Raw genomic sequence first — 26100 nt, forward strand, 5'->3', positions numbered from 1 at the left:
AAAATGTTTGGACCGGGCGCTGGAAGAGGGGGAAAGTGAGGTGAGGAAATGACCGGGCTGCTATTTTTAAATCGCCTGTAACTAATTTCAAAGGAGGAGGCAGAGGAGGAGGAGGTGAAATCAGGAGCGAGGTAACGTGAGTGCTGAGGTCCTGTGGGAGCAAATAAGCCACAGAGTTATGGGGGAAGATCTCTCCGCAGACAATAACCGAAGTTGCGCTCCAACTTGGCCGGTACAAAACAAGCCGATATCGCTAATAACCTACACCTTTACAATGGGGTGCTGTGCGTGAATATCTTGGTTGTCTGCGGATCCCGGGTGTCACAGGGTGCACGTGTTTTGTTCTGGCTTTTCGCTGAAATCACTGCCGCTGCTTCACCACCTGAAACTCCATTTTCCACGGATGCTCTGCAGAGGCGTCCGCGCACAACAAAGGATGCGTGCGGTCTCCGGGATGTAGATGGTGTGTGTCGATGTTTGTAGTCGGATAACTCTAGTGGGTTGCACCTTAAAGGTCCTTGTGTTGTTTTTTCCCCTCATTACGGCGGCGTCATATTGTAGGGGGAAAGAAACCCATTTAGAGGCCTCTAGACACGCTTTCCCCTGCGTACGTTATCTTGTCTCCAGCCGCCAGGCAAGGATGCTGCTTGCACCTGAAAAAAATGATCAATTTCCAAATATATTTTGTTTGAATTGTAATCTATTGCTTTATTCTTAGGCGCTGGTTCTTGCACATTTAAAGAAAACCCCTAAAACCTGTGCTCCAAAGTAATAATTGGCAAATTACCAAATGGATATTGGCTTCATGGTCTATCTGCATACACGTGGAAAAACTAATTTTGAAATGTCAGCAACAATGAGAAGCCCATGCACAACAAGTACCACTTAATTCGCTTCATTATAGGCTCTTTTAATTGTGTTCTGTACAAAACGTCACTATATGCGTTTAATGACAGTAGTTTTATTTTGAAATGTGTGACCGGAATACGCCGTATTCACTAAGGCTGGCTTGACTCTGGTCTCCCATTCACTCATCAGTATCTTGAGTCCACTGGCGCGAGATCCGGAGAGAGAGAGACAGAGGGAGAGAGAGAGAGAGAGAGGGAGGCAGGTCCATGTTGAAGCCCTCACACACGGACGTCTCCGTGTTCTCCTCCTGCACCGGGAGTAACAGCTGTTTCATTTGATGCTTTTCACACGATAGACCGAGTCAACCTCTCAGGTAATTTGTATTTTGGCTCAGGATTTTATTATTATTATTTTTTTTTTTTTTTAAGCGGTGAAGTAATAAGTCAGTCTAATCTCGGCGATACAATTAGAAATCAGCGCTCCATAGATCTAATTAGGACATGGATTGTTAGGGCAAAGATGGAAGACGTGATACACTCGCCTCTACATCTTCACGGCGGAGGTCGCGCTTGCATGGCTCTGATATTAAAGTGCAATTCGAGAGACGGCAGCCGAGCTAAGCTTTTTTTCCCTCACACATACTTACATTTCTTATTCATTATAGGCGAAGGAGAGAGTTTTTTTTTTCCCAAGGACATCACCAGATATTGAATACCACAAGGAACCAACAGTGATTTACTCAAATTACAAGTGAGAATTTAAGAGCAGACTAAGACACTTCCTGTCAAAACCTATTGATGGAAGCTCTTTTTTTTTTTTTTTTTGTTAAACTGTGTTTTCAACAGGCATAAAAAGTGTGTATGGGTGTGTTCGTAATTGTTGTCAGTATCTCTTTTTATTGTGTTTATTTTATTCACATTCATAAATTTGAGAGCCTGGCTAACAGCATGGTCAGCTGACTCCTCTCCATCTTGAACCTGCCTCTCCTCTCCTATACAGTAACATGCATTTCCTCTGGTTTCATCTGCCCGTGGCACAACAGCTGCTGAAGTTAATTTGCTCTTCTGAGGAAAAAAATGCTGCCTCATGGCTTGTGTTGTATCTTAGCTCTTTCCACTTCCAATTGGAAACCCCCCCCCCCCCATCCATTCCCCTTTAATGGGCCATTAAGAGGCAACCAGGATGGTTAAGCTGTCAGCTGGGCCTGATTGATTCGGTTAGACCACAGATGAGACTGAGATTCCTCCGGAGCTCTCAGCTAAATGTCTCTCCCCCACCCCCACCCTTCTTCAGGCAGGGAGCTGAGGTGGATAGCCTTGCTTCAAGCTGGAGGCGCTGAATGTAAAGTGAGCATACAAGCGGTGCCATGTTAACGCTTGGCGTGTACAATCAGTTGCCTTCAGTGTAGTGCATTGTGTTGCATGATGAAGAGTTCTGCTCCATCCCCCTGCAGTGCAGTCCTCTTCACACAGGTGGAGGGACACTGAGGAAAAAAAGTTTTGCAAAGGCGCGGAGCATTTTGGGCTCCTTGTGAAAGTGGGCCACTGGTCCCTGTGGTGAATGATGCTTTTCTGGGGCAGGCTCGGTGATGACGCTCACTCGGCCCGGATTGGGAACAGACACCCTCGTCCATCCTTTTCGGAGAGGGGTGCAGAAACTGTGCAGCTCGGATACACACTGCAGAAAGGTCCAAGCAGAGAGGCTGCTCGTCTGACTGACAAATCTGTCTCTGATACCTCTGTGGAGCAGGCCTGTGAGTATGCTTCAGCTCAGTCCACCTGTCTCAGGTATTAACTGGTCCTAAATCAGTTCTCCACCATTTTTGTTTGTAAGAATGTGAATTGTTCAGGAGCCTGTTTCAGACAGAGGCCTAAAGTGTGGAGTTAATGATTTTTCTCCACTGACTTGGCGGCATTTTGTGCCCAAAACCCAAGAGCTGAACTTCTATTTAAAGATGGCATAACCCAGCCAGCTGCTGCCGTTTCCGCTCCCATCGTAATTGAATCAGCGCTAGTAATGTGCGCCAGTGTGGGTGTGTGCGCTCCACAGAAGATTATACAGTCGGGACATCTAGGCGGGCTGTAACGGCTACTTTCGCATACCTGATTGGTGGCTCCTATTCCTGGTGAGTTGTGTTTGTGGGACAGAAGCTGGGAAAAGGACAAAATCGCAGCTGGTGTCATCCGTCCTAAAACTATTATCCACGAAGAAGGATGTGGATTCTTTAACGGGAGTTTTCAAACAAGGTAGTTCGTCCTGATTGTACAGACTTTTGACAAGATCATAGTTTAGGTAGTGATGGAGAATCCTGGGAACTGAGGTCTAATAAGCTCTAATTGGGTGTTTGTGTCATTAATTGGTGGTGTGCGTCATGTCCTCTTAGATCTGTTTGCCCATTGCTGTAGAGTGACTTGCGATGCCTGTCAAAGGCTTCAGAGAATATATCTTTCATGGTGAAGACGTCCTGCATAGTTTGGATGGACTAATAATTTTCATATTGATCTGTTCTGTACGGCAGAGAGCAGGGAGAGGGTTAACAACTCAAAAGGGAACTAGGCCATCAACATCCCTTTTTCATGGGCACATTCTGAGACTGGCTGTGAGCGTGACACAAACAGCAAGTGAAACCAAGCAATATTTGATTGTGGAATGCATCTGTTGAAGCCAGTTCTTTTTTCCTTTTGGATAGAATATGTTGTAGTTGACATGCGGCGAGGCAAGCAAGTGTTATGCATACATAACGTATGAGGCTGTGGCTGAAATGGTGGAAAACTGTATTTGTAGCTCTACCCCCTCGCTGCCTCAAATCCGCTCTTACTTTCAGACACCAAAGATATTTTCTCTTTCCCTGGATAGAGCGAAAAGCTCACCACTCGGCTCGATTATTTTGAGTCACCCAGCCAAGGCTGTGGCACTGGGCGGGAGTGCAAAAAAATTTCATCTCCCACCACGGATACATCTGACTCCTCTCAGTGGTGTCAGGGTTCTCCTCCAGTCTGTTTGTATGGCTGTACAACAAAAACTACTATACTTTAAAGCCCATTTTATGTGGTTTAAGGCAGGATGATTGGCCCGACTGTCGATACTGGCACTTCTTTTTTTTTTTTTTTTTTTGATAGGGAAGTTCCCCTCTGACCCTGCCAGTAAATTGGAACAGGGAAGAATACCAAAACGCAGAATATAATTATAAGGGTAGAAAACAATTTCTGAGTTTACACGATTGACTTCTGTATCACAATGCCGTACAGCCATGCGTGTGCGCAGAGCTTTCCTTCATGGCAGGACATTGATCATCACTGATTACATCAATAGTTTGTGTCACAGGCCCTCGCTTGGCATCAGCCTGGACACCATCACACAGTCTAAAGGGGCTTTTGCTCTTATCCCCTTTTCATTGAAAATAACATTAACCCACAAGACATGGATGCTGCAATTTGGTTACACCAGTAATTCACTGAAATGTGAGATGATATGGAGGTCCATTAGACCACCAGAAGGACCAGTAATGTTGCGAGAGGAACTGAAGGAATTTTGTGGTCCCGTTTAGGTTTGGGTTTGGGACTACTGTCTTCACTGCTACTTATAACCAGCATTGTTTTTTTTGTTTTGTTTGTTTTTTTCACACACATTATTTAGATTTTTGGTCTCTCATGCAGAGCAAATCTCTATGCTTGTTTATCTCAATGGTTGCAAAAGATATGGCTTTCATAGTATTGCAGCTGTTTTCAGTCAAGTTTGTAATGATGCTGTTAAGTCTAATTTAGGGCTGCAATTAATTATTATTTTTATTTTATGTTTTTATCAGGCAAATGTTTTTTGTAAAATTCCTGTAAACTGTAAAAAATGCACGCGTTAATTCCCCAGAGCCCAAGGTGAATTTACAGTGATATAAAACACAGAAAGGCAGCCGATCTGAGAAGCGAAAGTTTGGGATTTTTACCTTATAAACTATTTAAATGATTCATTGATCAACAATAGTGTTGCCAACTTATCAATTAATCGACTAAAGGTAGAGCTGAAACGAATGATTATTTTTAATTTTAATGAATCTGTTGATTATTTTCTTTAATGATTATCTAAAAAATGTCAGACAATAATGAAAAATGCCAGTTATAATTCCCCACAACTCAAGGGGGCATTGTCACATCTCTTGTTTTGTCTAACCAACAGTCAGAAACACAGAGATTTTGTTTACTTTCATGTCTGGCAAAGAAAGGAGATAGAACCAACAAATATTTGGCATTTTTGCTTAAAATTGACAATTGTTCGATTATCAATCGACTAATCAATCAATCAAAGTTGTAGTTTCAGCGCTATGAGAAATGGATCATTCACTGCTTTCTGTTGTCTGTCCATACTCCATTTCATTTTTCTCTATGAAATGAGAACAGCAGATGTTGATATTTCCATTCTGGTGAGCGTATGCAACAGGTCCAATAGGTGCAGCAAAGTAAAGCTCAGTTTCTCAGTTACTTTTACGAGAGTCTTTTGTGTTCCAGTCTAAGAGGTCTACTGGAAACAGCCTCTGTCTGGTGGTGCCAAACTCAGTCTCCTCTCTGAACAGAGTCAAATCACAGCTGACTCTGTTTCCCCAGTCTGCCCTGGCTTTTGACACTGCTACCCAAAACCAGGAGAACCCTGTGCCTCCTATTTAACCTATAGTCAGTAAACCTGCATATCTTTGAGGACCATGCAGTCTTTTTATTCTGCAACATAGCTAAATACTGGTTATCTGGAATCCCAAAAGAAAAAGAAAAAAACAAAACAAAACTAATTTGCAAATAAAATACTTTTATATGCGTTTTATCCCACATTGTCTGCAGTTGCATAAAACAGTTGCTGAAAATTGGAAACCGCTCCGTTGTTAAAGTCTGCACTGTTCTGAGTTAAATTTGTCCTGGGTCACGGTTTGAAAGCACAAAGGTAGAACTTGTGCCAAAACAAAGAGAGGATGAACAAAAAGATGCAGAGAAGCACAAGTATTGTAAACTTTAGTCCCACAAAGCTTAGCTAGGTATGCAGCATCAACTACAGCTGCACAGTCCTAGGACCAGTGAAACAGTCATATCGTTTCCTCTTTTATATTGAAGGAGAATGGATCATAGCTGCATGTCAACATCACACGAGCATCTCTTGCAATTAATATCGTCTATATTTCTAAAATTAATAAACACTATTTGTCAAGCAGTTGCTTTGTCAGTAACTAAAATAATCAACATAAATGATCCACTTCAGGTACTGAAAGGGTTAGTCTGTGGTTATGAAGTGATGCACTTAGCCAACATAAGTGCATAATTACATTACTGAAGTGTTTTGATGAGAGTGCTTTGACTTTTTATATGCGAGTAGTTTGAACAATGCCCAGATGGAACCAAAATCTGTGTGCGTGCCTGGAAACCACTCTCCCACCAGATTTTAACACCACCATCAGTATGATGTAACAGAAATCGATTCACACTTCATTCATCCAGTTCTGAGGATCGCAATAGCATCATTGTCTTTTTTTAGTTGACCGCAGTAGTTCTCTGCTGTAGTCCATCTACTTCACATTTCATCAGACTGGATGTGCTCCAAGATACATACAAGTTTCTCCTCACCACGTCCTGCTGCAAATAATGCATACGTCTTTTTTTCATCTGGCCTTTTTATTGTCTTTGGGGGAAAAAAATACGGTTACAGCTCAAGGTAGTGACTCTAAAAATAAGTAGCAAACGTAACGTGTTCACATTCGTTCTTGAGGTTTAATATTGTCCCTCTGGCTGTGACACCTATACACGGTGCTGCAGCTTCGGGTGGTGCATGAGCTGGACTCTGACCGGACTAAACGTGTATCTGGTGTTGACTCTTAAGCACAGCTGTAACATGGAAGCTTTGCTACATGATAGACAGGGGAGGGAATGTGGATGTTTTTGTTGCTTCTTCTAAATGACACTTGATTTCACCTTTATGCTGTTGGCCTTTAGAGCCCATTTACACCTTGTATTTTGCTCTACCGACACATAAGATATCCAGATGCAGATCACACTTAATACCAGGTGTAAATGGGGTCTTACTCTTCGGCCCAGACTTTCTGGTTTGAAAATGTTGGGTGTTTCTTTTTTTTGGTAGTTATACATCCAAGTTTCTGGGAATCTGTGGGCCATTAATCTTTAATTTTCAGTCTTTCTTGGCAATGCTCTCAGTTTATATGACTAACCATGATCTAATTTTCTTCTTTGTTCTTTATCAGAGGGGTTAAGATGGGTGGAGCTGTCATCATCGTCAGGAGACCTGAATAAATACTGTACTGCTACCACCCCCACCCCACCCATGACTTTCTACAGTGTACGTCTACACATTTTATATATTTCCACAAATCCACAGTTAATGATGGTCATTTATTAAGAGAACAGTGTCACATATCGTAAAATTATATACAAAATGTTTATTAAAAGTATTTTTGAAAGATGCATCACTTGGCTATTAAGTCTTGTAGAATGAAAGAAAAAGCTCAGAGATTTCTTTTATGTGTTAATAAAGGCGGAAAAAAAGCGGCAATATTTTCCATCAGAAAAACAGTCGTGAATACTTTGTAGATGGTGAAAATATTATAATAATTGTATCCAAAATGACCAGCTACTGACAAACATTGAACCGGAGCAGTTAATCTAGTAAAAGCATATCTATACATACTGATAATACACTGTGTTTAAAATATAATTTCTTCCAGATAAATCTGGCTTGATAGTGGCTAGGAATTATTGGGTTCATCTTTAGATGCTTCAGATGCTTTTATCATGAGGAATTTTAATCAAAACATTTCAGACTCATGAATTCAAGACCACAGTGTTGATGTTTTTTTTGGAGCATCACTTGCAAAAAAGAAAAAAAACAGTTTCAGGAAAAAACTAATTACCACTGGTGTAACTGAAAGTGTCTCGGCTCACATCTTGAACTGGTGTTGATGATCAAATTGTTGTTTTTCAGGAACCGTTGACTGGTGTGCCTCAAACTCTGTAATGGAAAATCGTGGTGAGTACCAAGTTGCTCGTTGTGGTTTGTTAAGTGCAGTGTTAACGCTGTGGAGAGAGCTGTAGATCCACTCATCCCGCTGTACATTCACCGTGTTTATGGGGTCTGTCTAGCCTTGCACGTTTTTATGAGCCACTCAAGACTTCAGCCATACATCTCCTCAACCTCGGGGCCTGACTGAGGATCATTTTCCCTTTTCAAATCTTGGCTTTTCAGGGTGTTCCCTGGTGTGTGTGTGTGTGTGTGTGTGTGTGTGTGTGTGTGTGTGTGTGGGTGTGGGTGTGTGGTGTGTGTGTGTGTGGTGTGGGTGTGTGGGTGTGGGTGTGGGTGTGTGTGTGTGGGGGTGGGTGGGTGGGTGGTGCAGAAGACTTGTTTTCGTGAATCTGTTTTGTATCATTGTTTAAGTTGTGAATATTTAGAGTATGAGTTGCTGTGTAATAGGATGTGCAGGTTTTGTCTTCTGGTGTTAACCACCTTCACAGGCAACACTGAGCACTCCCACTCTCATAACAGCTGTGCAGGAAAAGGAACCTCGATTATGTTCAGTTTTTTTGTTTATTTATTTTTTGTCACTGGGATCTCTTCAGTTAACTAGTTCCCTTTTGTAAAATGTATCTGCCAGAAAGAAAACGTAGGTAAACATGTCCAAATGTCCACATGCTAAACCGTCCTTTTGACCGTCACTTAAGACTTCCTGTGGGTACTTCACAATAAAAGCCATGTACAATTCTCATCACTACAAGGCTGTGGAAAAACATCTACAGGTGTGTTGTAAATGTGTGGGATTTGCATTAGAGTGTAACAGTAACATTTTGGGAAATACACGTATTTGCTTTCCTGCCAAGAGATGGGATGAGAATATTGACTCCAGCCCTGTATAGCTCACTTTCTAACACACTGTAGCTCATTTATTTATTTCCATAAAAAAACATTTAATAACAACAGTTTGTTGTTCCCCATTTTGCTAGCATTGAATTTATCTTATTTTAGCCCATTCAAAGAAGATTTCTATATACATAAGTAGTTCAAATTTGTCCTTTATACAAAAATGTGAAGTATATGTTAATTTTCTATATATATGTTAATTTTCTGTCACAAATGAGACTTGCAGCAGTGACACAGAGCTCAATCACAAGGGCACGTTCCATACTCTCCCCATGTTGGACGGGGCCATGCATGTGCATGTCTGTGTGTACCTGGCTCAGTCAGTCTGCCTGCTAAAGTGGCCTGGCCCAGTCTGTTATCCAGGTCAGGCCAACAGGTTCTGGGCTCATGCGGATTGGCTCAGCTCTCTCTGGAAGCCGGCCCAATGTGGAGGCTGTATGTGGGGCACAGGGAGAGAAAAGAAACGTTGCCGAACACACTAGCTCTCCATCTTTAGAAACAGCTCGAGATGCAGCCAAACGCTCAGAGAACTCTGATCTATCCAGGCATAATGACACAGCTCGATGATCTGGATTCTTCTGAGGTGCGGTCGGACAAGGTTTTTCTGAAGACACTCGAACCTCAAAAGGAATCAAAGCACTAATTCAGGGGGTCCAGTCTGTACTCCTTCTTTTCTACTAGTTTAGAGAAGGTGGTTTCTCTTTCTTTCTTGCTCTGCCTCTCTATATTCAGGGCCCCAAACAGGCAGCTCTCCTTGGCAAACATGTTTCAAAGTCATGCTAATGCCTCAGAGACTGTTCATATTGTGATAAGAGACTTGGAGATGTGCATAAAATGGTGTCTGGAGGCATTAAGAGAGGTGAGCAGCATGATAAACGCCCTCCGCTAGCTCTGAACAACAGTAGTGGCCTAATATTAGCATGCATACTAGATATAGAAATGGCATGTGTGATCAACACATCTTCCTATTTGCCAGATTGGCTTGTGATCCTTCATTCCTTCTTTTAACAAGTTCAGTGTCATAGTAGCAGCTGTACTGCTGCAGGGATTCATGATCAAATTTTGGAGTGGAGCAGCATCTCAGGCGCACCTTCATGCTGCTCCCACAAAAAAGTCATGTCACTGATCTTGTGGAACATTTCTCCTGATTGAGGAAATTGATTGAAATTGCTCCAATTTTCTCTCATTCATCCTTCACATCGAGACAAAAACAAGGTAACAAGGTTTTTGCTTGTCAGTTAAGGTGGTTTACTAATTTAGGAATGGCTTATATAGATACTATCTATATCTCTATCTTCTGTTCTCCTCGTCAGGTCTAGGAAGACAAAAAGCACTGACACCAGTGCGTTTGGCACATAATCATTTTCAAGGCAAACAATGTGGTCTGAGCTCTGTGGTTTTAAGTTGAGTTTTTTTTGTGGTGGTTAAGTACTTTTATTGCAACGTTTAGCCTGGATCAGTGTTATGATCATGCAAGTCCTTGTTTTCTTGAGACCCACTGCACCACATAGAATGCATCACATTGTACATACATTATTGGGTGCACACATTGCACCACATACCACAGCACACACATGAAATTGAAAACATAACTCGTCTTTCTCCCTGGAATGGTAGGCATCTTTCAGTGAATGCTGACCTGTGCTATGAGCCAAGGAGGGAGGGTCAGTACGCGAGGGGGAGAGGGAGTCCGGCTCCTGGAGGGAGGGAAGGTCTTAAGGAGATTGGGAGAGGGAGGGACAGAGGAAGGTCTGAAGTGAAAGGCGTAGAAGAAGCGCAGAAGAGAAAAAGACAAAGAAGAAGAAGAAAAGACCTGAGATAGAGGAGATCAGGGGACTTTGTTGACGGAGGAGGAAGGCAGGTGCAGCTGCTGATCTGTCCCAGTGTAGTGTCCACATTTCTGGGTGCAGGACAGGTAGAGGCCCCTCAGGGGCTGGATCATGGGACAGAGCCTTCGTGTGGAGACCCCAGCTCAGGACCCACAAAACCACAACTATGGCGGTGAGTTTCTGGGCTCACTCATGCACTCTTTGTGTACTGTGTGCACTTATTGCATTCCATTCTTACTGTTTTCGAGTTATTCAATGCCTTTAAGCATCGACGAGAAACAGGGTTTGGAGATTGTATAATCAACTCTGCACAGTCTCTCTCTCTCTCTCTCTCTCTCTCTCTCTCTCTCTCTCTCTCTCTCTCTCTCTCTCTCTCTCTCTCTCTCTCTCTCTCTCTCTCTCTCTCTACCCCCTTCACTTTCACCACCACAAGGAATGTTAAATCACGGGGATCACGTGGATGAATCTCAGCTGTGTTTTTACACTCTCATGCATGTGTTGCGCACTTATTTTCTTATCTTACAATGCACAGGAAGGTGACCTTAGATATTGGAGTGATGGTTTTTTTTGTTCGGGGACTTTTGGAAATAGGGATTGTGTCTGACTGGATGAGACTTTACATAAGTTTGGAGCCATTCCAACATTTTCCCTTTTGATTATTGCAGTTTTTCATATTACAGAGTGTAAACAGACCTCATTAATCTTTAATCAGAGATCATGAGTTGCATTGAGTTTGACAAAGATGAATTCATACGACAGATTAAAACATTTCTTACCTTAAAGAGCTTGCTCTAATTGTATTTATTTGACGTAGTGCTACTATGCTATTGGGTTTTAAACGGTTGACTGATTTTAGGGCACACGAGATACCTCTTTGTGCTGTCAATTAAATAGATTACATTTCATAATCTGCCCTGGCAAGTGTTAGGGTTATAATAAGGTCGGAAGTGTTTCCCAACCATTGCACCGCGTGGAAGCAGGTTTCTTATGTAAGTGATCGGGTTGGCTTGGCTTGGCTGGTCGATTGGCTAAAGGCCGGGGGCCCTTTAAAACAACAGTCTCCTTTAACCACATGCTCACCTGACCGGGCTGCCATGACTCATTGAATCATGAGGTTAGAGGCAAATCTGGCCTCTCCAGGACATGTTTAAGAGAGCGGTAGGTGTGGCTTCATGATAGGGGTACATCAGAGGAACACACATAAATGCACACACACACACACACACACACACACACACACACACAGTGTCACACACCCCTGTGTTTCCTGACTGGTATGCCTTATCTTGGCAGACCTACTGATTACAGAGCATGACAACTAGTGTTCTGGTTCTGGCTTTCTTCTGAATGGAAACTTGTTTTATTTTATCTAGATGTTTTGTTAATTAGTTTCACTGGTGTCACTGTATTGTACCTTTCTGAACTGAGTTTCCATGAGCTGTACAGTGGACTGTGTTATTGAGTGTGAGGGGAAGAGGTTGTCTTTGTTCTCGGTCACAGAATCAGGGTGGAGTGCTGTTTCCTCCCTGTGTTTCCAGGCTGGTCCCCCTCCATAAGTCCTGTACTTTTTCTGTCTTTTGTAGCTCTTTTTACCCTTTACTCCCATTCCCAGACCTCTCCTCGCTACAGCTAAAACAATGTTTTAGAGCTTTTCTCTGTATCTTTGCAGAATCATTTTGAGTTGATCCACATTTCTCTTGAATGTGGTAAGTGAGTTGGATGTACTTTTGGGTTGTTTTTTTTTTTGTGTGTCAGTGGATTGACACATTTTATAATCAGGCATCACTGGCTAATGTACAAATCTTCTAAGGATACAGCCAGTCATCTTTTTCAAACAGATGCCTGCTGCATGGGCTGAGTCGTCTGCGATCGTCATCTCTGCAGTGCTTTGGAGTGTGCAGGCCTGGCACGGCTAGCTCTTATCCTGCTTCACTGGCTTCAGCTGAGCCACTGTGTCAGAGCAGTCTGCTGTGTGAGAACCTCAGTTCTGGATCACAGGGAGGCTGCCTTAAGCAATGCTTAATCTGGATGTTATGGCAGCTGGTCTGAATCCTCAGATTTCTACCTCGCCAAGATAAGCTGGATTTCCATGGTGCGGACATGTTCCTTGAACCAGGACCCTCTGCTGTAGTTTCGAACAGTTTCCTGCAACTTGTCCTTCTGGCATTTCCTTCCTTGCTGATTTGACTGTTGGGATATATACAGGACAGTTGATCTGGGGGCTCCCTGCTTCCCCATGGCATGCTGTTTCAAGTCCCACCACCATGGAAGCTGGACGCTCAACACTCCTCTTCCAGGTAGACTAGTGTCTGTTTTTTGATAGGCTTGTCAAAAATGAAACTTTTCAGAACATACAGAGAAACTATTTTTTAAATCGTCGGTAATGCATAGACTTGGACAATTTTAATCGGATCTGTTTTGGAGGTTTTAGTCCCAGTCAGGCTTCTAAACACTACGTAAGCATTCAGTTCAGATTTTTACCCTGCCAGCAGCATTGAGGTAGCACTTTGGAGCAGCGGTTAAAGACTCTGTCCTTCAGCTGCAAAATGGGTTTGAATCCTGTGTCAGCAACCATCCACCATGCTAAAATGTCCCTTAGCAAAGATACTGAATCCCTGCCAGCTCCAGGGGTGATGGTCCGTAGCTAACCCTGACTTCCCCCCGCTGTCTGTGTCAAACGAAGAGTCAGTTTCCACTCAAGAATGACTATTGTTGTTATTATGTTCCGTTTTTCTTTACTGGACTGCTTAACAAGCCACATCAGTATTGTGTGAGGAGTACATTGTTGTGGGAATCAGACTGCGAGGCATTATTGTCGCCACGACATCCTGTGTGTGCTTGAGACTGGATGTTTTAAATCGGACCCTACTCTCTCTCCACTGGTAAATATTATGTCTGCCGAATGCAGCAGCTGCAGCCTTGAGAGAGCTAATGTTTGAAACTCTCTCTCTCTCTGAGCTCAGCACCCTGTCAGTCGGTCTGTCAAGTACATAACCCAGAATATGTAACCATGACTCCAGAATGCCATTTATTGGAGTGCCTCAGGTGCTAATGGCATCTCATAATGATCAGTGTTTTTTAAAAGCTTTTGCACCTCGAATGTTAGCTGTACATGTGCATCATGATTGACAGCTTTTTGCTACTGCGTGATTGCATCCATGTGTGTGCCTCTCTTCCCTATAGAGGCAGTGAGGGCTGAAAGGCTGATAAGGCACTAGTCTCCATCCAGCCAAGGAATGTGAACACTTGACAGAGAGAAATCCTGGCTGAACGCCAGCGTCAGACTTCTCCTGTTAACTGTGGATATGTGGAGGAGTCCATGAGCTCTCAGCATCACCCTGCCAAAGCACACTCAGTCCCCGTGAACTAACAGCTAAAGATAATAACAGCCGTAATGAGCACGGCCGTCTTCACAAAGGCAGCAGATGAGCTCGGTTAGAAAGCCCTCCGTCAGAACATTGTGACTGCCGACGGATCTACGCTCTTTATTTTTCCACGTCTCGTTTTAAGTTGCGCAAATCTTGTTAATGCTGCTCTTCCTCCTTTTGTAGATGATGAAGCTGAGCAGCACCACGGCACAATGGTGGGAGAGGGGGGCAGCACGGGGGACAGCACCCCTCCCCCAAAGCGCAAGGGCAAGTTCTCTACCCTTGGCAAGATCTTCAAGCCATGGAAGTGGCGGAAGAAGAAAAGCAGCGAGAAGTTCAAGGAAACTTCAGAAGGTTTGTGTTGTGAACTCATTGTGTTTGTAGTGCGAGTAAACCCACCCCCCACCCCCACCTCCTTTCTCACTGGTCATATCAGTTGCATTCAGCTTTCATCAGAATTCCTCAATGCATGTGTTCCTGCCTGAATGTTACAGTCCCCTTGGCTCTCCCTGTGTTTTCAGTCCACCTACAATAAGACAATGAGCTGCTAACAAAATATCCTGAACTTGCACCTTAGTATTCTGGAGCATGAGGTCACGCACTAAATATGACAGATTTTTCCTGCAGTATGTTTTCCCTCGTGGTGATCTTGAAAAAGAAAACACGGTGTGTAACGTGACTTCTCTTTATTGACGGCAGAGCTGGAGAGAAAGATGTCGACGAGGCGTACGAGACAGGAACTTATAGAACAGGGAGTGCTGAAGGAGGTCCCGGACAATGGTAAGAGTGCTTCTGTGATTCATCTGATCTCTCTGCACAGTGGTGTCTGCATCTGACAGTAGCAGCCCTGAAGTTATCACACCCACACAGACAGTACAGTTAAGTCATCAGTACATTATGGCAGGAACACCATCCTTCTCTCCAGCAGGTGTCTGAGACATTTAAAAAAAAAAAAAAAAAAAGGCAAATTTCCTCTCACCTTGCTGTTGTTCCAAAGTAATGTAACGTCTGTTTAAAATGGTATGCCCCTCTCAAGAGCCGAGGAAAAGTGGAGCGAATTGTGCCCTGCAGCAAAACAGCTTTGAGAGGGGTGTGTGCAAGTGTTCTGCTGGCGTCACTGTTGCAGAGGCCCATTTATTAAACCTACAGCTGCTCCTTCATCACATCAACAAACACACACTCTGTCAACAGGGCTTGGGTTAAGGGCACCTTTCTGTTCTAGTGGGTGACCTGGCTCAAACTAAAGATTATTTTATTCCCGATTGATCAGGTGATTCATTCTTCTATTGTGATTTTATAAAATGTTAGGAAATAGTGAGAAATGCTAATCACAATATCTCGGAGCCCAACAATTGGAAACCAGAAAGTATTCAATTTACGATCATATAAACCAGAGAAAAGCAAGAAGATGAACCACTCTGCATCAAAATTGGGGCTTTTTATGTTCTGTCAATGAAATAATGGATTAATCAACTAATCTTTATGTGTATCACATCTAGGTTGAACAAGGGAGGGAACAGTAAATCACATGAATATTCTACACTATCAAACATGACACTTCCAGTATTAAACATGAATGATTTAGATTGGGTGGACATCTCTTTCAACTCTTGCTTAATGACTCAGAATAATGTTGGATCCTCTCAGTTTTATGCTTTTGTTCTTTCGTCCACCCTTTCAAGATGCAGATGCAGATTCACAAAACCTGAAGCCTCCCTACGTGAAAAATGGTCACACTCTGCCTGTGAGCGCCGGGGTCGGAGGTGGAGGCGGAGGCGGGGGAGTCGTCAGCAGTGCCAGGAGCCCATGCAACCAGAGTAAACTCCCACCTGAGTCAGACTTTAGGATGAACCCGGCCTGGCTCACCCAGCCAGACGAACGCAGGGGCCGCCCTCCCTCGGACATAGACCACCGGGGAGCTCTGTGCTCCCGGGGTACAGGACTGCATGAAGACGGGCGGAGAGGGGGAGGGGTGATGGGGGCACGTGCACACGGGGAGGGCGAGTGGAAGCCTAACATGGTCTGGCAGGGCCAGATTCACAGCCACATGGAGGAGGGCAGACGTGGAGGCCGGCTTCACCCCGAGGACGGGCAGAAGAGGCCCGGGCTGCAGAAGGCCCCATCGGAGGACTGCAGGAGGAGTCGGCCTATGGAAGCGGACTGGAAGCCCACACTCCCTCGACATGCATCAGCCGAGGAGGGAAGGGCCCACAGAGGTGAGTCATTTCCAATACGCCATCTGAGATCTTCCTCCAATTCTGAAAAGCTGTAATCATAAGATCCCTGTTGACTTTTCCCTCACTGTGAGAAGGAGATAAAGTGTTCATTTTACAACTTGACCTCCTTCATACGTGTTCGATAGAAGGCGATTTTTTTCTTCCTCCCTCTTGCTGTCACTTTCCTGCTTATGTGCTGTCCTCCCAGATATAGACAGGCTCCTGTCGGCTCCCAGGGGCCCTGCTCCAGCTACGCTTCTTATTCAGGAACATGAGGGAATAGCTCGTCCTCTCTTCTCCTCTCCTAATTAATGTGGCACAATCACTACACCCATTATTGCCCTTTAACGCTTTAACACTGTCAGTTCAGTGATAATGGGTGAAGAGCCAGAGCTTGCAGAAATTGATTTCACTCAAACATTACACTTACACAAATGATGTGTGTGTTGTGCTGTTTTGCTTTTTTCACTGCTCGGTTCTAGTTTCTGTCTCACCTTGTTTTTTTCCCTTTTTTTTTTTTCTTTTTTTTCTTTCACTCTGATGCTGCTTTTCTCTCCCTCTCCCACTCTCTTTCTATCTTTATCACAACTCCTGCTTTCTGTCCTCCTTTTTTCTCTCTCTCTCTCTCTCTCTCTCTCTCTCTCTCTCTCTCTCTCTCTCTCTCTCTCTCTCTCTCTCTCTCTCTCTCTCTCTCTCTCTCTCTCTCTCTCTCTCTCTCTCTCTCTCTCTCTCTCTCTCTCTCTCTCTCTCTCTCTCTTCGGGCTTCATGCTTACTTCCTCCTTTCCTCTGGATTATTTCCTCTTTGGTTGTATTACGTCACAGTGATAAAGGCTCGTCTGTAAATAAATAACCCTCAACTTCAGAGCTGCAGCTTTGATGGATGGGGTGGCAGCAGCAGCTCGGGGGTGTGGTGGGGTGGGCAGAGGGAGGTGGGTTTGTGGTGGTAATTGCAGCCGCCTACTCTGTTTATCTTCACAGCTGATCCCTAGATAATGCAATTCTCAAACAAGTGCTATCACAGAGAGCGCTTGGAGTGGTGAAGCAGCAAAAAAATGGCTCACTGCTCATTCCCTGAGCTGAAACATTTATAGCCATGTACGGAAGTATTTCATAATGAGATGTCGCTAATTCAATAATGGAAAAGATAGAAGTAGACTTTGTAAATGTAGAATATCGTGTGCGTGCCACAGCTGGACACTGATTTTAAAGTTTGTTTAAATTTCTCAGTCTCAGTGGAATGGAGGGCTGTAGTTTTAAAGTTATTTATGTGGAAGGAGTTTTACTTTATAACATATCCTCATGATACTGTGTTTTCATAGAGTCAGACAGCCATTTTATCCCTGACCCGGAAGCCCTGCGCAACACCCTGCGTGAACCTCTGCCACCTAAACAGCCTGTCATGCCTCCAAAATGGCTGGTGACCCCGGCCCCTGACCCGGACAGCGAGGGTCCGCCGCGCACCCCATCCAACCACCCCGCGACCCAGTACTCCTCTCCCTCCGCCTCCTTGGCGGCGGCGTCCAAACCTGTTCGGTGCGTCTCCTCTGCGGGTGTGTCCACTCAGCCGTCTTCTGCAGCCCCGACCTCCACCTCTCAGGCCACCAAGCAGCCCCCGCTGCCTCCACCCAAGCCGGTGAACAGGAACAACGCCGCCATGCTGGGTAAGTTCTGCTGAGTAGTGGCTGCTGCTGCTCGGTGATGGAGGAAGCGGACGTTATCACTTGCAGCCTACATCAACAGTCACAATGTGAACACTCAAATGTCTGCTCACTTAGCATGTAGTTTTCCTCACAGATGAATGAAGTGTGTACATTTATGAGTCCGTTGGCGAAGAGAAGCCTTCAACAACACAAACACACACTAGCACACACGTCCTGGTAATGATGTTATCTGAACAGCTTGAGCAGCTTTTCCCCAGCTAATTACTTATTACGCCTGGACTATTTTAGCTGCCACTTTTCCAGTGTTTTACACTCTGAAGATAACAGGGACTCTTGTGGCTGTGGGCTGCTGCTCAGATGCAGAGTAGTGGTTGTTGTTGTTTACTGGGGGTTTGTCTCATCTTTCCTTAATTCCCACTCGGGCACGGCTGTCTGCTTAGATTCATTTTTATCTTAACAGCAGATCTGATGACTTTGGTACCTTACAAGTGTGTGCACTTCCGTATGATTGTATCATGCAGGGTTTATTTTAGTTATGATGTTTATCAGTCATGTCATCAGATAGTCATGTGGCTAGTCAATGGGAAAGAAATATTATAAAATTTCCTTTTTGTCGTCACTTGAGGATAGAAATGGATTACAGTGCGATTCACCTGGAAACCAACAGCATTTTCAGCTTCTCAAAATTTGAATACTAAGAGTAGGCCAACCAGAAATCTAGTTTAGAGAACAAAAACCTGGTGATAAAGTTGTTGACAGTTTACTGGAGCTGTCCCATAAAGTAAAAGATACTAAATATTTTAAAGAAATATTCCAGCAACTTGGGAAATTCATATATTTGCTTCCTTGCTGAGGGTTAGATGAGAGAATTGATACCACTCATATCATGTCTGTTAAATATGAAACCACAGTTTGATGTTTTTACACTTTGGTTTTGTATGTATTGTAGGAAGGCTAGCTCCCTCCTCCTTCCTCCAATCTTTAGGCTTAGCTAAGCTAACCTTCTCCTGGTTCATATTTAACACACAGGCATGAGTGTGATGTTGATCTTCTCATCTAGCTCTCAACAAGAAAAGATGTGGGCGTATTTTCCACAATCCTTTGAGAAAGAACAATAGTAATTATGAGTATGGTTGGAATTTTTGTGAATGAATGACAGAAAGAAGAGCATTTAGCTTAATGGTACCCCAACATATGCACTACACCATGTACCTGCATTCATCAAACACACCAGCTGAAGGCCTCCGTCTCCTCCCTGTTAGTCTCCGCCCTGCAGGGGGGAGAGAACGCTCAGCTTCCGCTCTACTGGTCCTGCTGGAAGCGAGAGTGCGACTATGATGTCTACCTGTCCCTGCCCGTCTACCTGTGCCGACGGGCCGGAGGCCTGCGCTCAGGTAAAAAAGATGCCCTCTGGTATCTCTGTGGCCGGGGTGCCCATGTCTGGAATGTCCTCCTTCAGAGTCTGCGTTCTTCATCATGTCGCGTCCTTTTTAGCTGCCAACATATCCCCCCCCTCCCCCCACTGCCTTTATCTTGTTGACTGGCCTTGATTGCTTCTCTTTGGGTGTGGTATACAAGAGCCGCATGCACATAATGAGCTGATAATGAGTGTGCTGGGTGCTTTGTGAATCTGAGAGAGAACTTCTGTGTGAGAGAGCAGTTGAGTGTTTTCAATGCTGTACTATTTGGCATGTGAATGAGGAAGAGGCTTTGGCGGGTTCCAGCTGTGGTCTGCAATGCATCAAGTGAATTTTATAGCGCTAATCCACTCAGCTCCTGCTCAACTGGGATGGATGGGTGGATATGTATGGATGGATGTGTGGTGGGGCTAAAGGGTTCTAACATAAGGGCTTGACTTAATTTAGAGAGAAAGATGTAATCCAGTTCAGTCTTGTCTGCTGCATGTTTCAAGTCCGGCACTACTGATCTCTTATTATGTCTCAGGAGCACGGCTATGGCTTTTAACATTTATGCTGCTTTAAAGCCATTCTTCAGAGTTTTAAGAATCTAATGGCAAATATACAAATGTGCATGCAAATAATTTGAGGGTTTGCATTTGAGCTTTTTGCACTTTAAATATGCTAATAAACGAGATGTGACAGCAGGTTTATAATCTGGCTGTGTAGAGCATGTAGGCTGAATGTATCTCCTTTGTCTCTGTGACCTGGGGCACATGCTGCACACTGGTCTGTTAGGGCAGTGTGTGCATTCATGTTCACACGGTCATGTGATGTGACCCCACTGTATGTACGCAATAATGCTCAGTCACACATGTAATCCAAGTATTTCTATCCGCTCATGTGTATTCTGCCATGTTGGTTACATGTACGGCTGATGTATGTGCACTCAAGTCACAGCAGCAAACTAGATAGACTGTTTTGCCTTATGATTGGATGAGTGAACAGTTTTTCATTTGCAGGTGACTTCAGCCAAGCCACCGGGGGTGCCAGTCTTATGCCAGCCAAGCCCTCTCCACCGATGCCCCCGAAAAGGACAACCCCGGTAACCAAACGCAATATGGAGGACTCCTCTGCCTCGAGCCATCCCATCAACCCCTCACCGCTCTCTCTGGAGGACCACAGCAGTCTCCCTGTGGGCTTCCAGCTGCCTCCCCCTCCTCCCTCCCCTCCCCTGCCAACTCACATACCACCTTCTCCACCCCGGCAACACATACACACCCACCACCTCCACCATCAGCATTCCTACCCCCACCCCCTGCCTCAACCTATACCCATGCTGTTTGACCCCCCAAGCCCGACCAATGAATCTCCTCAGCGCCCGGCTCCTGTCCCGCTGCATATCATGATCCAGCGAGCCCTGTCCAGCCCCGGCCCGGCTCAGCCGCATCCAGACGGGTTACAGCGTGCACACACTCTGCTCTTTGAAACCCCTCCAGAGTACCAAGGAGATCGCAGTCGCCCCCTGCCTGTCAGCATCCAACCACTAAAACTGTGAGTCTCTCTGCACGAGATAATGGCAGAACTTCTGTCGAAACAGAATCACAAGTCAGTGCAACCAAAAACAAGGTCAATGAACGAAGAGGAGGGAAATATTGATTTAATATTATGTCTTTCTGCAGTGTTTCTACCTACATATGAGCCAGCTTTGCATGTGACCTTACGTAACCTCCACATCCATTTTTAAGCCATTTAGGGCTGGAAAAAAAATCAGGTCAAGTCAGGTGTAGCTAGAAGAGTGAGGGTGCGACACGCCTTATGGTTAGACTTGAGTATTTAATCTTGATGTTTGGATCCATAAATTTTCATTTGGATAAACTAATGTAAAATGTGTCAGTCTTGTTTAGGTGCAAAAGTGCTCAAATAAATACACACAAACGGATCCATAATGATTATGTATATATAAAATTTCTCTTTCCATTAGATCTGAAGATGACTACTCAGAGGAGGAGGAGGAGGAGGAGGAAGAGGAGGAAGATGACGAAGAAGAGGAGGAGTACGATGGGGAGATCCCCCAGCCGGAGCTGGAGCCACGGAGTCGCCGGTGCTTGGTCGGGGATGCAGGTGTTTGTGTCATCCCAGGGGGAAATAGCAGCGATGAGGAGGAGGATGAAGAAGAAGAAGAGGAAGAGGATGAGGAAGACGAGCATGACATGCACGAGGAAGACAGCGACTCAGACGGTCCTGTGCTTCATAAAGATGAAGATTCAGATGAGGATGAGGAGGATGAACCCCCACCTAGTAAGCACGGCCAAATTTAATCAAAATAATAAAACATTATTTAAAGTTTTTGCAGTGATTTGTGCTCCTGTGCACCTGACCACATCTCTCTGCTTGGCTTTGATCCAGGCGCCCTGGCCAGCAGGGTCAAGAGGAAGGACACTCTGGCTCTGAAGCTGAGCAGCCGTCCCTGTGCTCCAAACAGGGACAGGTTCACCCAGGACAGGAGCAGCAGAGACGACCAGCCTCCAGGACAGACCGGCCTCACCTGGCAGAGCAGGGAGCAGTGGGAGGCCATCCGCACACAGATCGGCACTGCGCTCACAAGGTAAAGACAGGCATTGTCGTACTTGTGCATCTTCCATTGCCTTTTGTATCCTTTAAACCAACGAGAGTGAATGTGCATTTCCTGAAGAACTCAGGCGATCGTCTCTCAGATCTTTGTCCTACTTATTGCCTGAATGACAAAGTGATGAAACTGTGTAAAAATAGTGCTGCTCTTATTTTCTTTTTTCTTCAGACGACTTAGTCAGAGACCCACAGCCGAGGAGCTCGAGCAAAGAAACATCCTTCAGCGTCAGTATCAAATATTCCTTTTTTTATCCATTACTGAACCTAATAATGCCACCAGTGAAAAAGATTCTGTGTTGACTGCTCCTTGACGTACACTTAAACAAAACTCACAGCTCAGCTTAGTCCAGCCTGATTGTCTTGTCTTGTTTTTGTAATTATAGCCAAAATCTTAATATTCCTGAGCCATTTCTTTGCAATGTATAACAAAATAAGATTTTTACACACAATAATGACACTTGAAAAGATTGTTTGAAACATGGATCACAGTTTAGATGTCTAATTTTGGAAGCAGCTTTTACTTTACCTTTCCTGCACATCAAACCAGGCTTTCATACCTGAGTTAAATTAAGCTCTGCTGATTGTTTTTTCTCCCCCCTTGTTCTTTCTTCAGCCAAGAATCAGGCTGACAGACAAGCTGAGGTTAGAGAGATCAAGCGGCGGCTGACCAGGAAGGTGAGGCAACACATCCACAACAGACATCCAAGTGTCAAATCATGGATTTGCGTGATATTAAACAGTAACACACAAAAAAAACTTTGTTTATTGTAGCTGAGTCAAAGACCCACAGTCGCAGAACTACAAGCGAGAAAAATCCTGCGGTTCCACGAGTACGTGGAAGTCACAGACGCCCAAGACTATGATCGGAGAGCAGACAAGCCGTGGACTAAGCTGACTCCAGCTGACAAGGTATGCATTCAGTGTGTCATCTCCAGCAACTGCTAAACAAACTCAGTTAATGCACCCAATTCATTTCCCTGTGAAAGATTGTGTTTCACATCATATTAGCATCGGTGCAATGGTTCCTTTTTAAAATCACTTTTAACTGACCATTTCTTTCCTGTTGTTTCGGCAAGGCGGCTATCCGGAAAGAGCTCAACGATTATAAGAGCACTGAAATGGAGGTTCATGAAGAGAGCAGAATTTACACAAGGTATACCTTCATTAGTGGGATCGTGACATTAATATCCTTCAGATTTCAGTCCTGGTTTATTTGGTGACACCTGCAGTTTCATACTACAGCAAACACACCTTGTTACTCTTAAGTACATAAATACGACAGAAGAACAGCTGGTGTATCTATTTACAGGCCTATCCTCAGTAACAAATACACCGTGTTTCCTGTGACTGTTTCACAATAAAGTCCTCCCTGTGTTTCAGCTAAACACTTTTAATGTGAATTATCAGTGGGAAAAGTTTGCATTAGCAGTAACATAATACTGCTCTAGTGAGGCTGATAGTGATACTATAACACTGGATTACACACATGCATCGTTTCTTGTGAACGATTCCCTCATGCATGTGAAGGGAATTTAAATCCAGAATGGGGATGGCAGACTGCGCCACTAACAAGGAAAACTACTATAATGAGACGTAATTACAGAATGTTTATACATTGAATGGCTATTTCTCAAATATGCTCACCATAAAAAGCAACAAAAAGGGTGTGATTTCATTGAAAATCTAAAGGATTATAACTTTAAACAGAACTTGAACATCTGTTAATGCCTCATGAGATCTTTGTTTTGTTTCATTTAGGTTTCATCGGCCTTAGCGTCTGCATCCCCCTCGCCCCTTCTTCATGGATAGTGAAGCACTTAAGATCTCTGTGGCGAGAGGCTGCTCCCTATGCAGACTGATGGCCCTTTATGTTTCTCGAATGTACTGTACAGATCATCAGGAAAAGCCTGGAACTGACTCAAAACAAGAATGCTTCTCGCTTGCCCTCCATCGCCCTCTCACTACATTGCTATCACTTAACTGAGGCGGTGGTGGGTGAGGCCCCCAGATGCAGTATTTCTCCTGGACGACAGGGGGAACCACGTGCCAATGAAGTGGAGAAGTGGCAGAGGACCTACAGGGCTTATTCTCACTCTGCTGTTATGTGGTACCCCTCAGGGACTTGGATCTAGTTACAACCTTTAATGCGGCCTCATTCTGTGTTGCCTTTTTTCTTCTTTACTGTATATGGAAAAGCTAATTCATCTTGTTAATCTAATAACATACAATAATTATAGTAATAATAATGATGATGACTTATAATACTCCACACAGTAATAATAGATAATAGGGACAAACGGCAGCAGCGAGAGCAGGCTGGAGAATGAAGACTGGGATATTCTGTTTTAGGACTGGACATCTCTGGGATATTGTATGTGTTTTATATTAATTGTGTACAGACTGCTATTGTGATACCTTAGAATGAAACCTGGAGCGATATAATTACAAAATAATCTGTAATGCACAAGATATTTTATATTGTAATTTTGATCACATGAGTAGTGACAGTTTTTATTTGAGCCATTTTTTTTTTTTTGGCTTGCCTGTATTTATGGTTGTGATGTGAGGTGGCCATTTAAGCATCAATCTAGGTATAAAAAAGGTGCAGGTCAGGAGGCTGTTGGTGTTTTTATTTGTGCCAACGTACCCAATGCCTAAAGGACTATAGAAGGCTGGTTTTCATATCACTGATTTCTGCAATCCACTGCATGAGCCAACACAGAATCCAGCGCCACTGGTTCTGGATAATCTCTCTTCATTTATACTTTTTTATGAGTTTTTGTACTTCCCTTTAAAGATCAACCATGCAATGCATTCTGTAGCCATTTTGAATAAGGTCATGCTAGTAGTGTCTATACTAAGAGTTAAATGTAAGTTGCTGTGAGTATAGATCAGGGATTTATCAAAAAATCAGAAAATGTATAAACGGTCAACAGGGAGTAATTTTGGCTGGAACCTTCTGACAATGCAGAAGTGATTTATCTTGTATTGTTTTCTGGCCAGTAGCTTACAGGGTTCTCTATGCTGTGTACAGGTTGATATAGGTTTAACTGATGCTTGTGTATATCTTGTCTTCCTTTCATTTGAAAAGAAATTTTAAATATAAAAGTATTATAGGTTGCTATTTTTTTAAGCACAGAATATTAGTTTATGATTAAATGCTACAAGAATGGGAATATGAAAGTGTACCTTTTCTGTAAAACTAAGTTCATTTTTAATTGAATGTGGAATTGTATGGACTGACAGTTTTCTTTTTAATTGTAAATAGTCACATCTGGATCTAATTAAAAATCTTACAATTCCTTGAATCTTATGTGCAATGACTGTCCCTGGCTCAAATCAATAGATCCATCTTACCTATTGATGTTGTAGGGACAATTTAAATTGGAACCAAAAAGTGAAAATATGAGGCTGCAGTGACACCTGGTGGCAGGTGAGTTGTTTTTTTTTTGTTTTGTTTTTTGTCCATTATTGTGAAGAGCCAAACCTTCCCTGGAGACGGCTTTAGATGCATTATGAATAAAGAGAGTGTCTATCTGAACCTTGGAATACATTTGGTATTCTAAATATACACCCCTGAGGTGTACAGCAATACATGTTGCAAACAGTGAAATGGAAATCCTATGATGAGGCAATAATGGGAGGTAACTAAGTTTTCAGCAGCAGAGTAAATTGACAAATTATGACAACATATATTTGCAATTGCAAAACAGGACTAGAATGTAGACTCATACTGCGTGATGATACAAAAAATAAATGACCTAGCATAGGAAAATATTCATGCATAACATATAAGGAGTGAAATAAACAGTCTCAAAATAGTGACTGAACTAAACTAGAACCAATTGGATTACATCCAGGTATATGCTGGCCACAGTTCACCATGTCATGTATACTCTTGTTTGTAATTTGCCAGTCTGGGGTGATTGTACGTAACTCAAGTGTCTCTGTTTTCCTCTTCTTTTACTTTTACTCTACCACATATATTTGACAACTATAGTGACTAATTACTTTGCAGATTAAAGTTTTAATATAGCACATACAAACTTCTGAAATACAAAATAAGTTATAGTTTAAAATATAATTGTTGACAATAGAGATCTACATTATAAGAGATAAAGATTATAGATTGCACTACATAACAGTGTTTTAAAAAGCATTAACATTACTGCATAATCAGTACTTTTATTACTAGTTTTAAGTACGACTCTAAGGAAGGCTACTTGTATTTTACCTGATTAGGTCAATAATA

At 43.5% G+C, this 26100-nt stretch overlaps 1 protein-coding gene across 9 annotated transcripts; it reads left to right on the forward strand.

Moving 5' to 3' along the window:
- On the forward strand, window positions 1-25156 carry phactr4b (phosphatase and actin regulator 4b). Of its 9 annotated transcripts, XM_056381395.1 has the most exons (18): window positions 11-40; window positions 1039-1222; window positions 2430-2602; window positions 7079-7173; window positions 7816-7860; window positions 14126-14296; window positions 14642-14722; window positions 15625-16158; window positions 17479-17820; window positions 19083-19214; window positions 20240-20771; window positions 21202-21518; window positions 21627-21825; window positions 22018-22073; window positions 22462-22523; window positions 22620-22757; window positions 22925-23001; window positions 23607-25156. In XM_056381395.1, exons 5-18 carry the CDS (start codon window positions 7848-7850, stop codon window positions 23620-23622), a joined length of 2670 nt encoding a protein of 889 aa, XP_056237370.1. In that variant the 5' UTR covers window positions 11-40; window positions 1039-1222; window positions 2430-2602; window positions 7079-7173; window positions 7816-7847; the 3' UTR covers window positions 23623-25156. The 9 variants fall into 9 exon arrangements, with proteins under 9 accessions (XP_056237371.1, XP_056237370.1, XP_056237368.1 ...); XM_056381393.1 differs by lacking the exon at window positions 2430-2602; XM_056381394.1 differs by lacking the exons at window positions 11-40; window positions 2430-2602 and adding an exon at window positions 70-131.
- The last annotated feature ends 944 nt before the right edge of the window (window positions 25157-26100 follow it).

This window comes from Seriola aureovittata, chromosome 7 (assembly GCF_021018895.1).
Source record: "Seriola aureovittata isolate HTS-2021-v1 ecotype China chromosome 7, ASM2101889v1, whole genome shotgun sequence".
In the NCBI taxonomy this organism is placed as follows: domain Eukaryota; kingdom Metazoa; phylum Chordata; class Actinopteri; order Carangiformes; family Carangidae; genus Seriola; species Seriola aureovittata.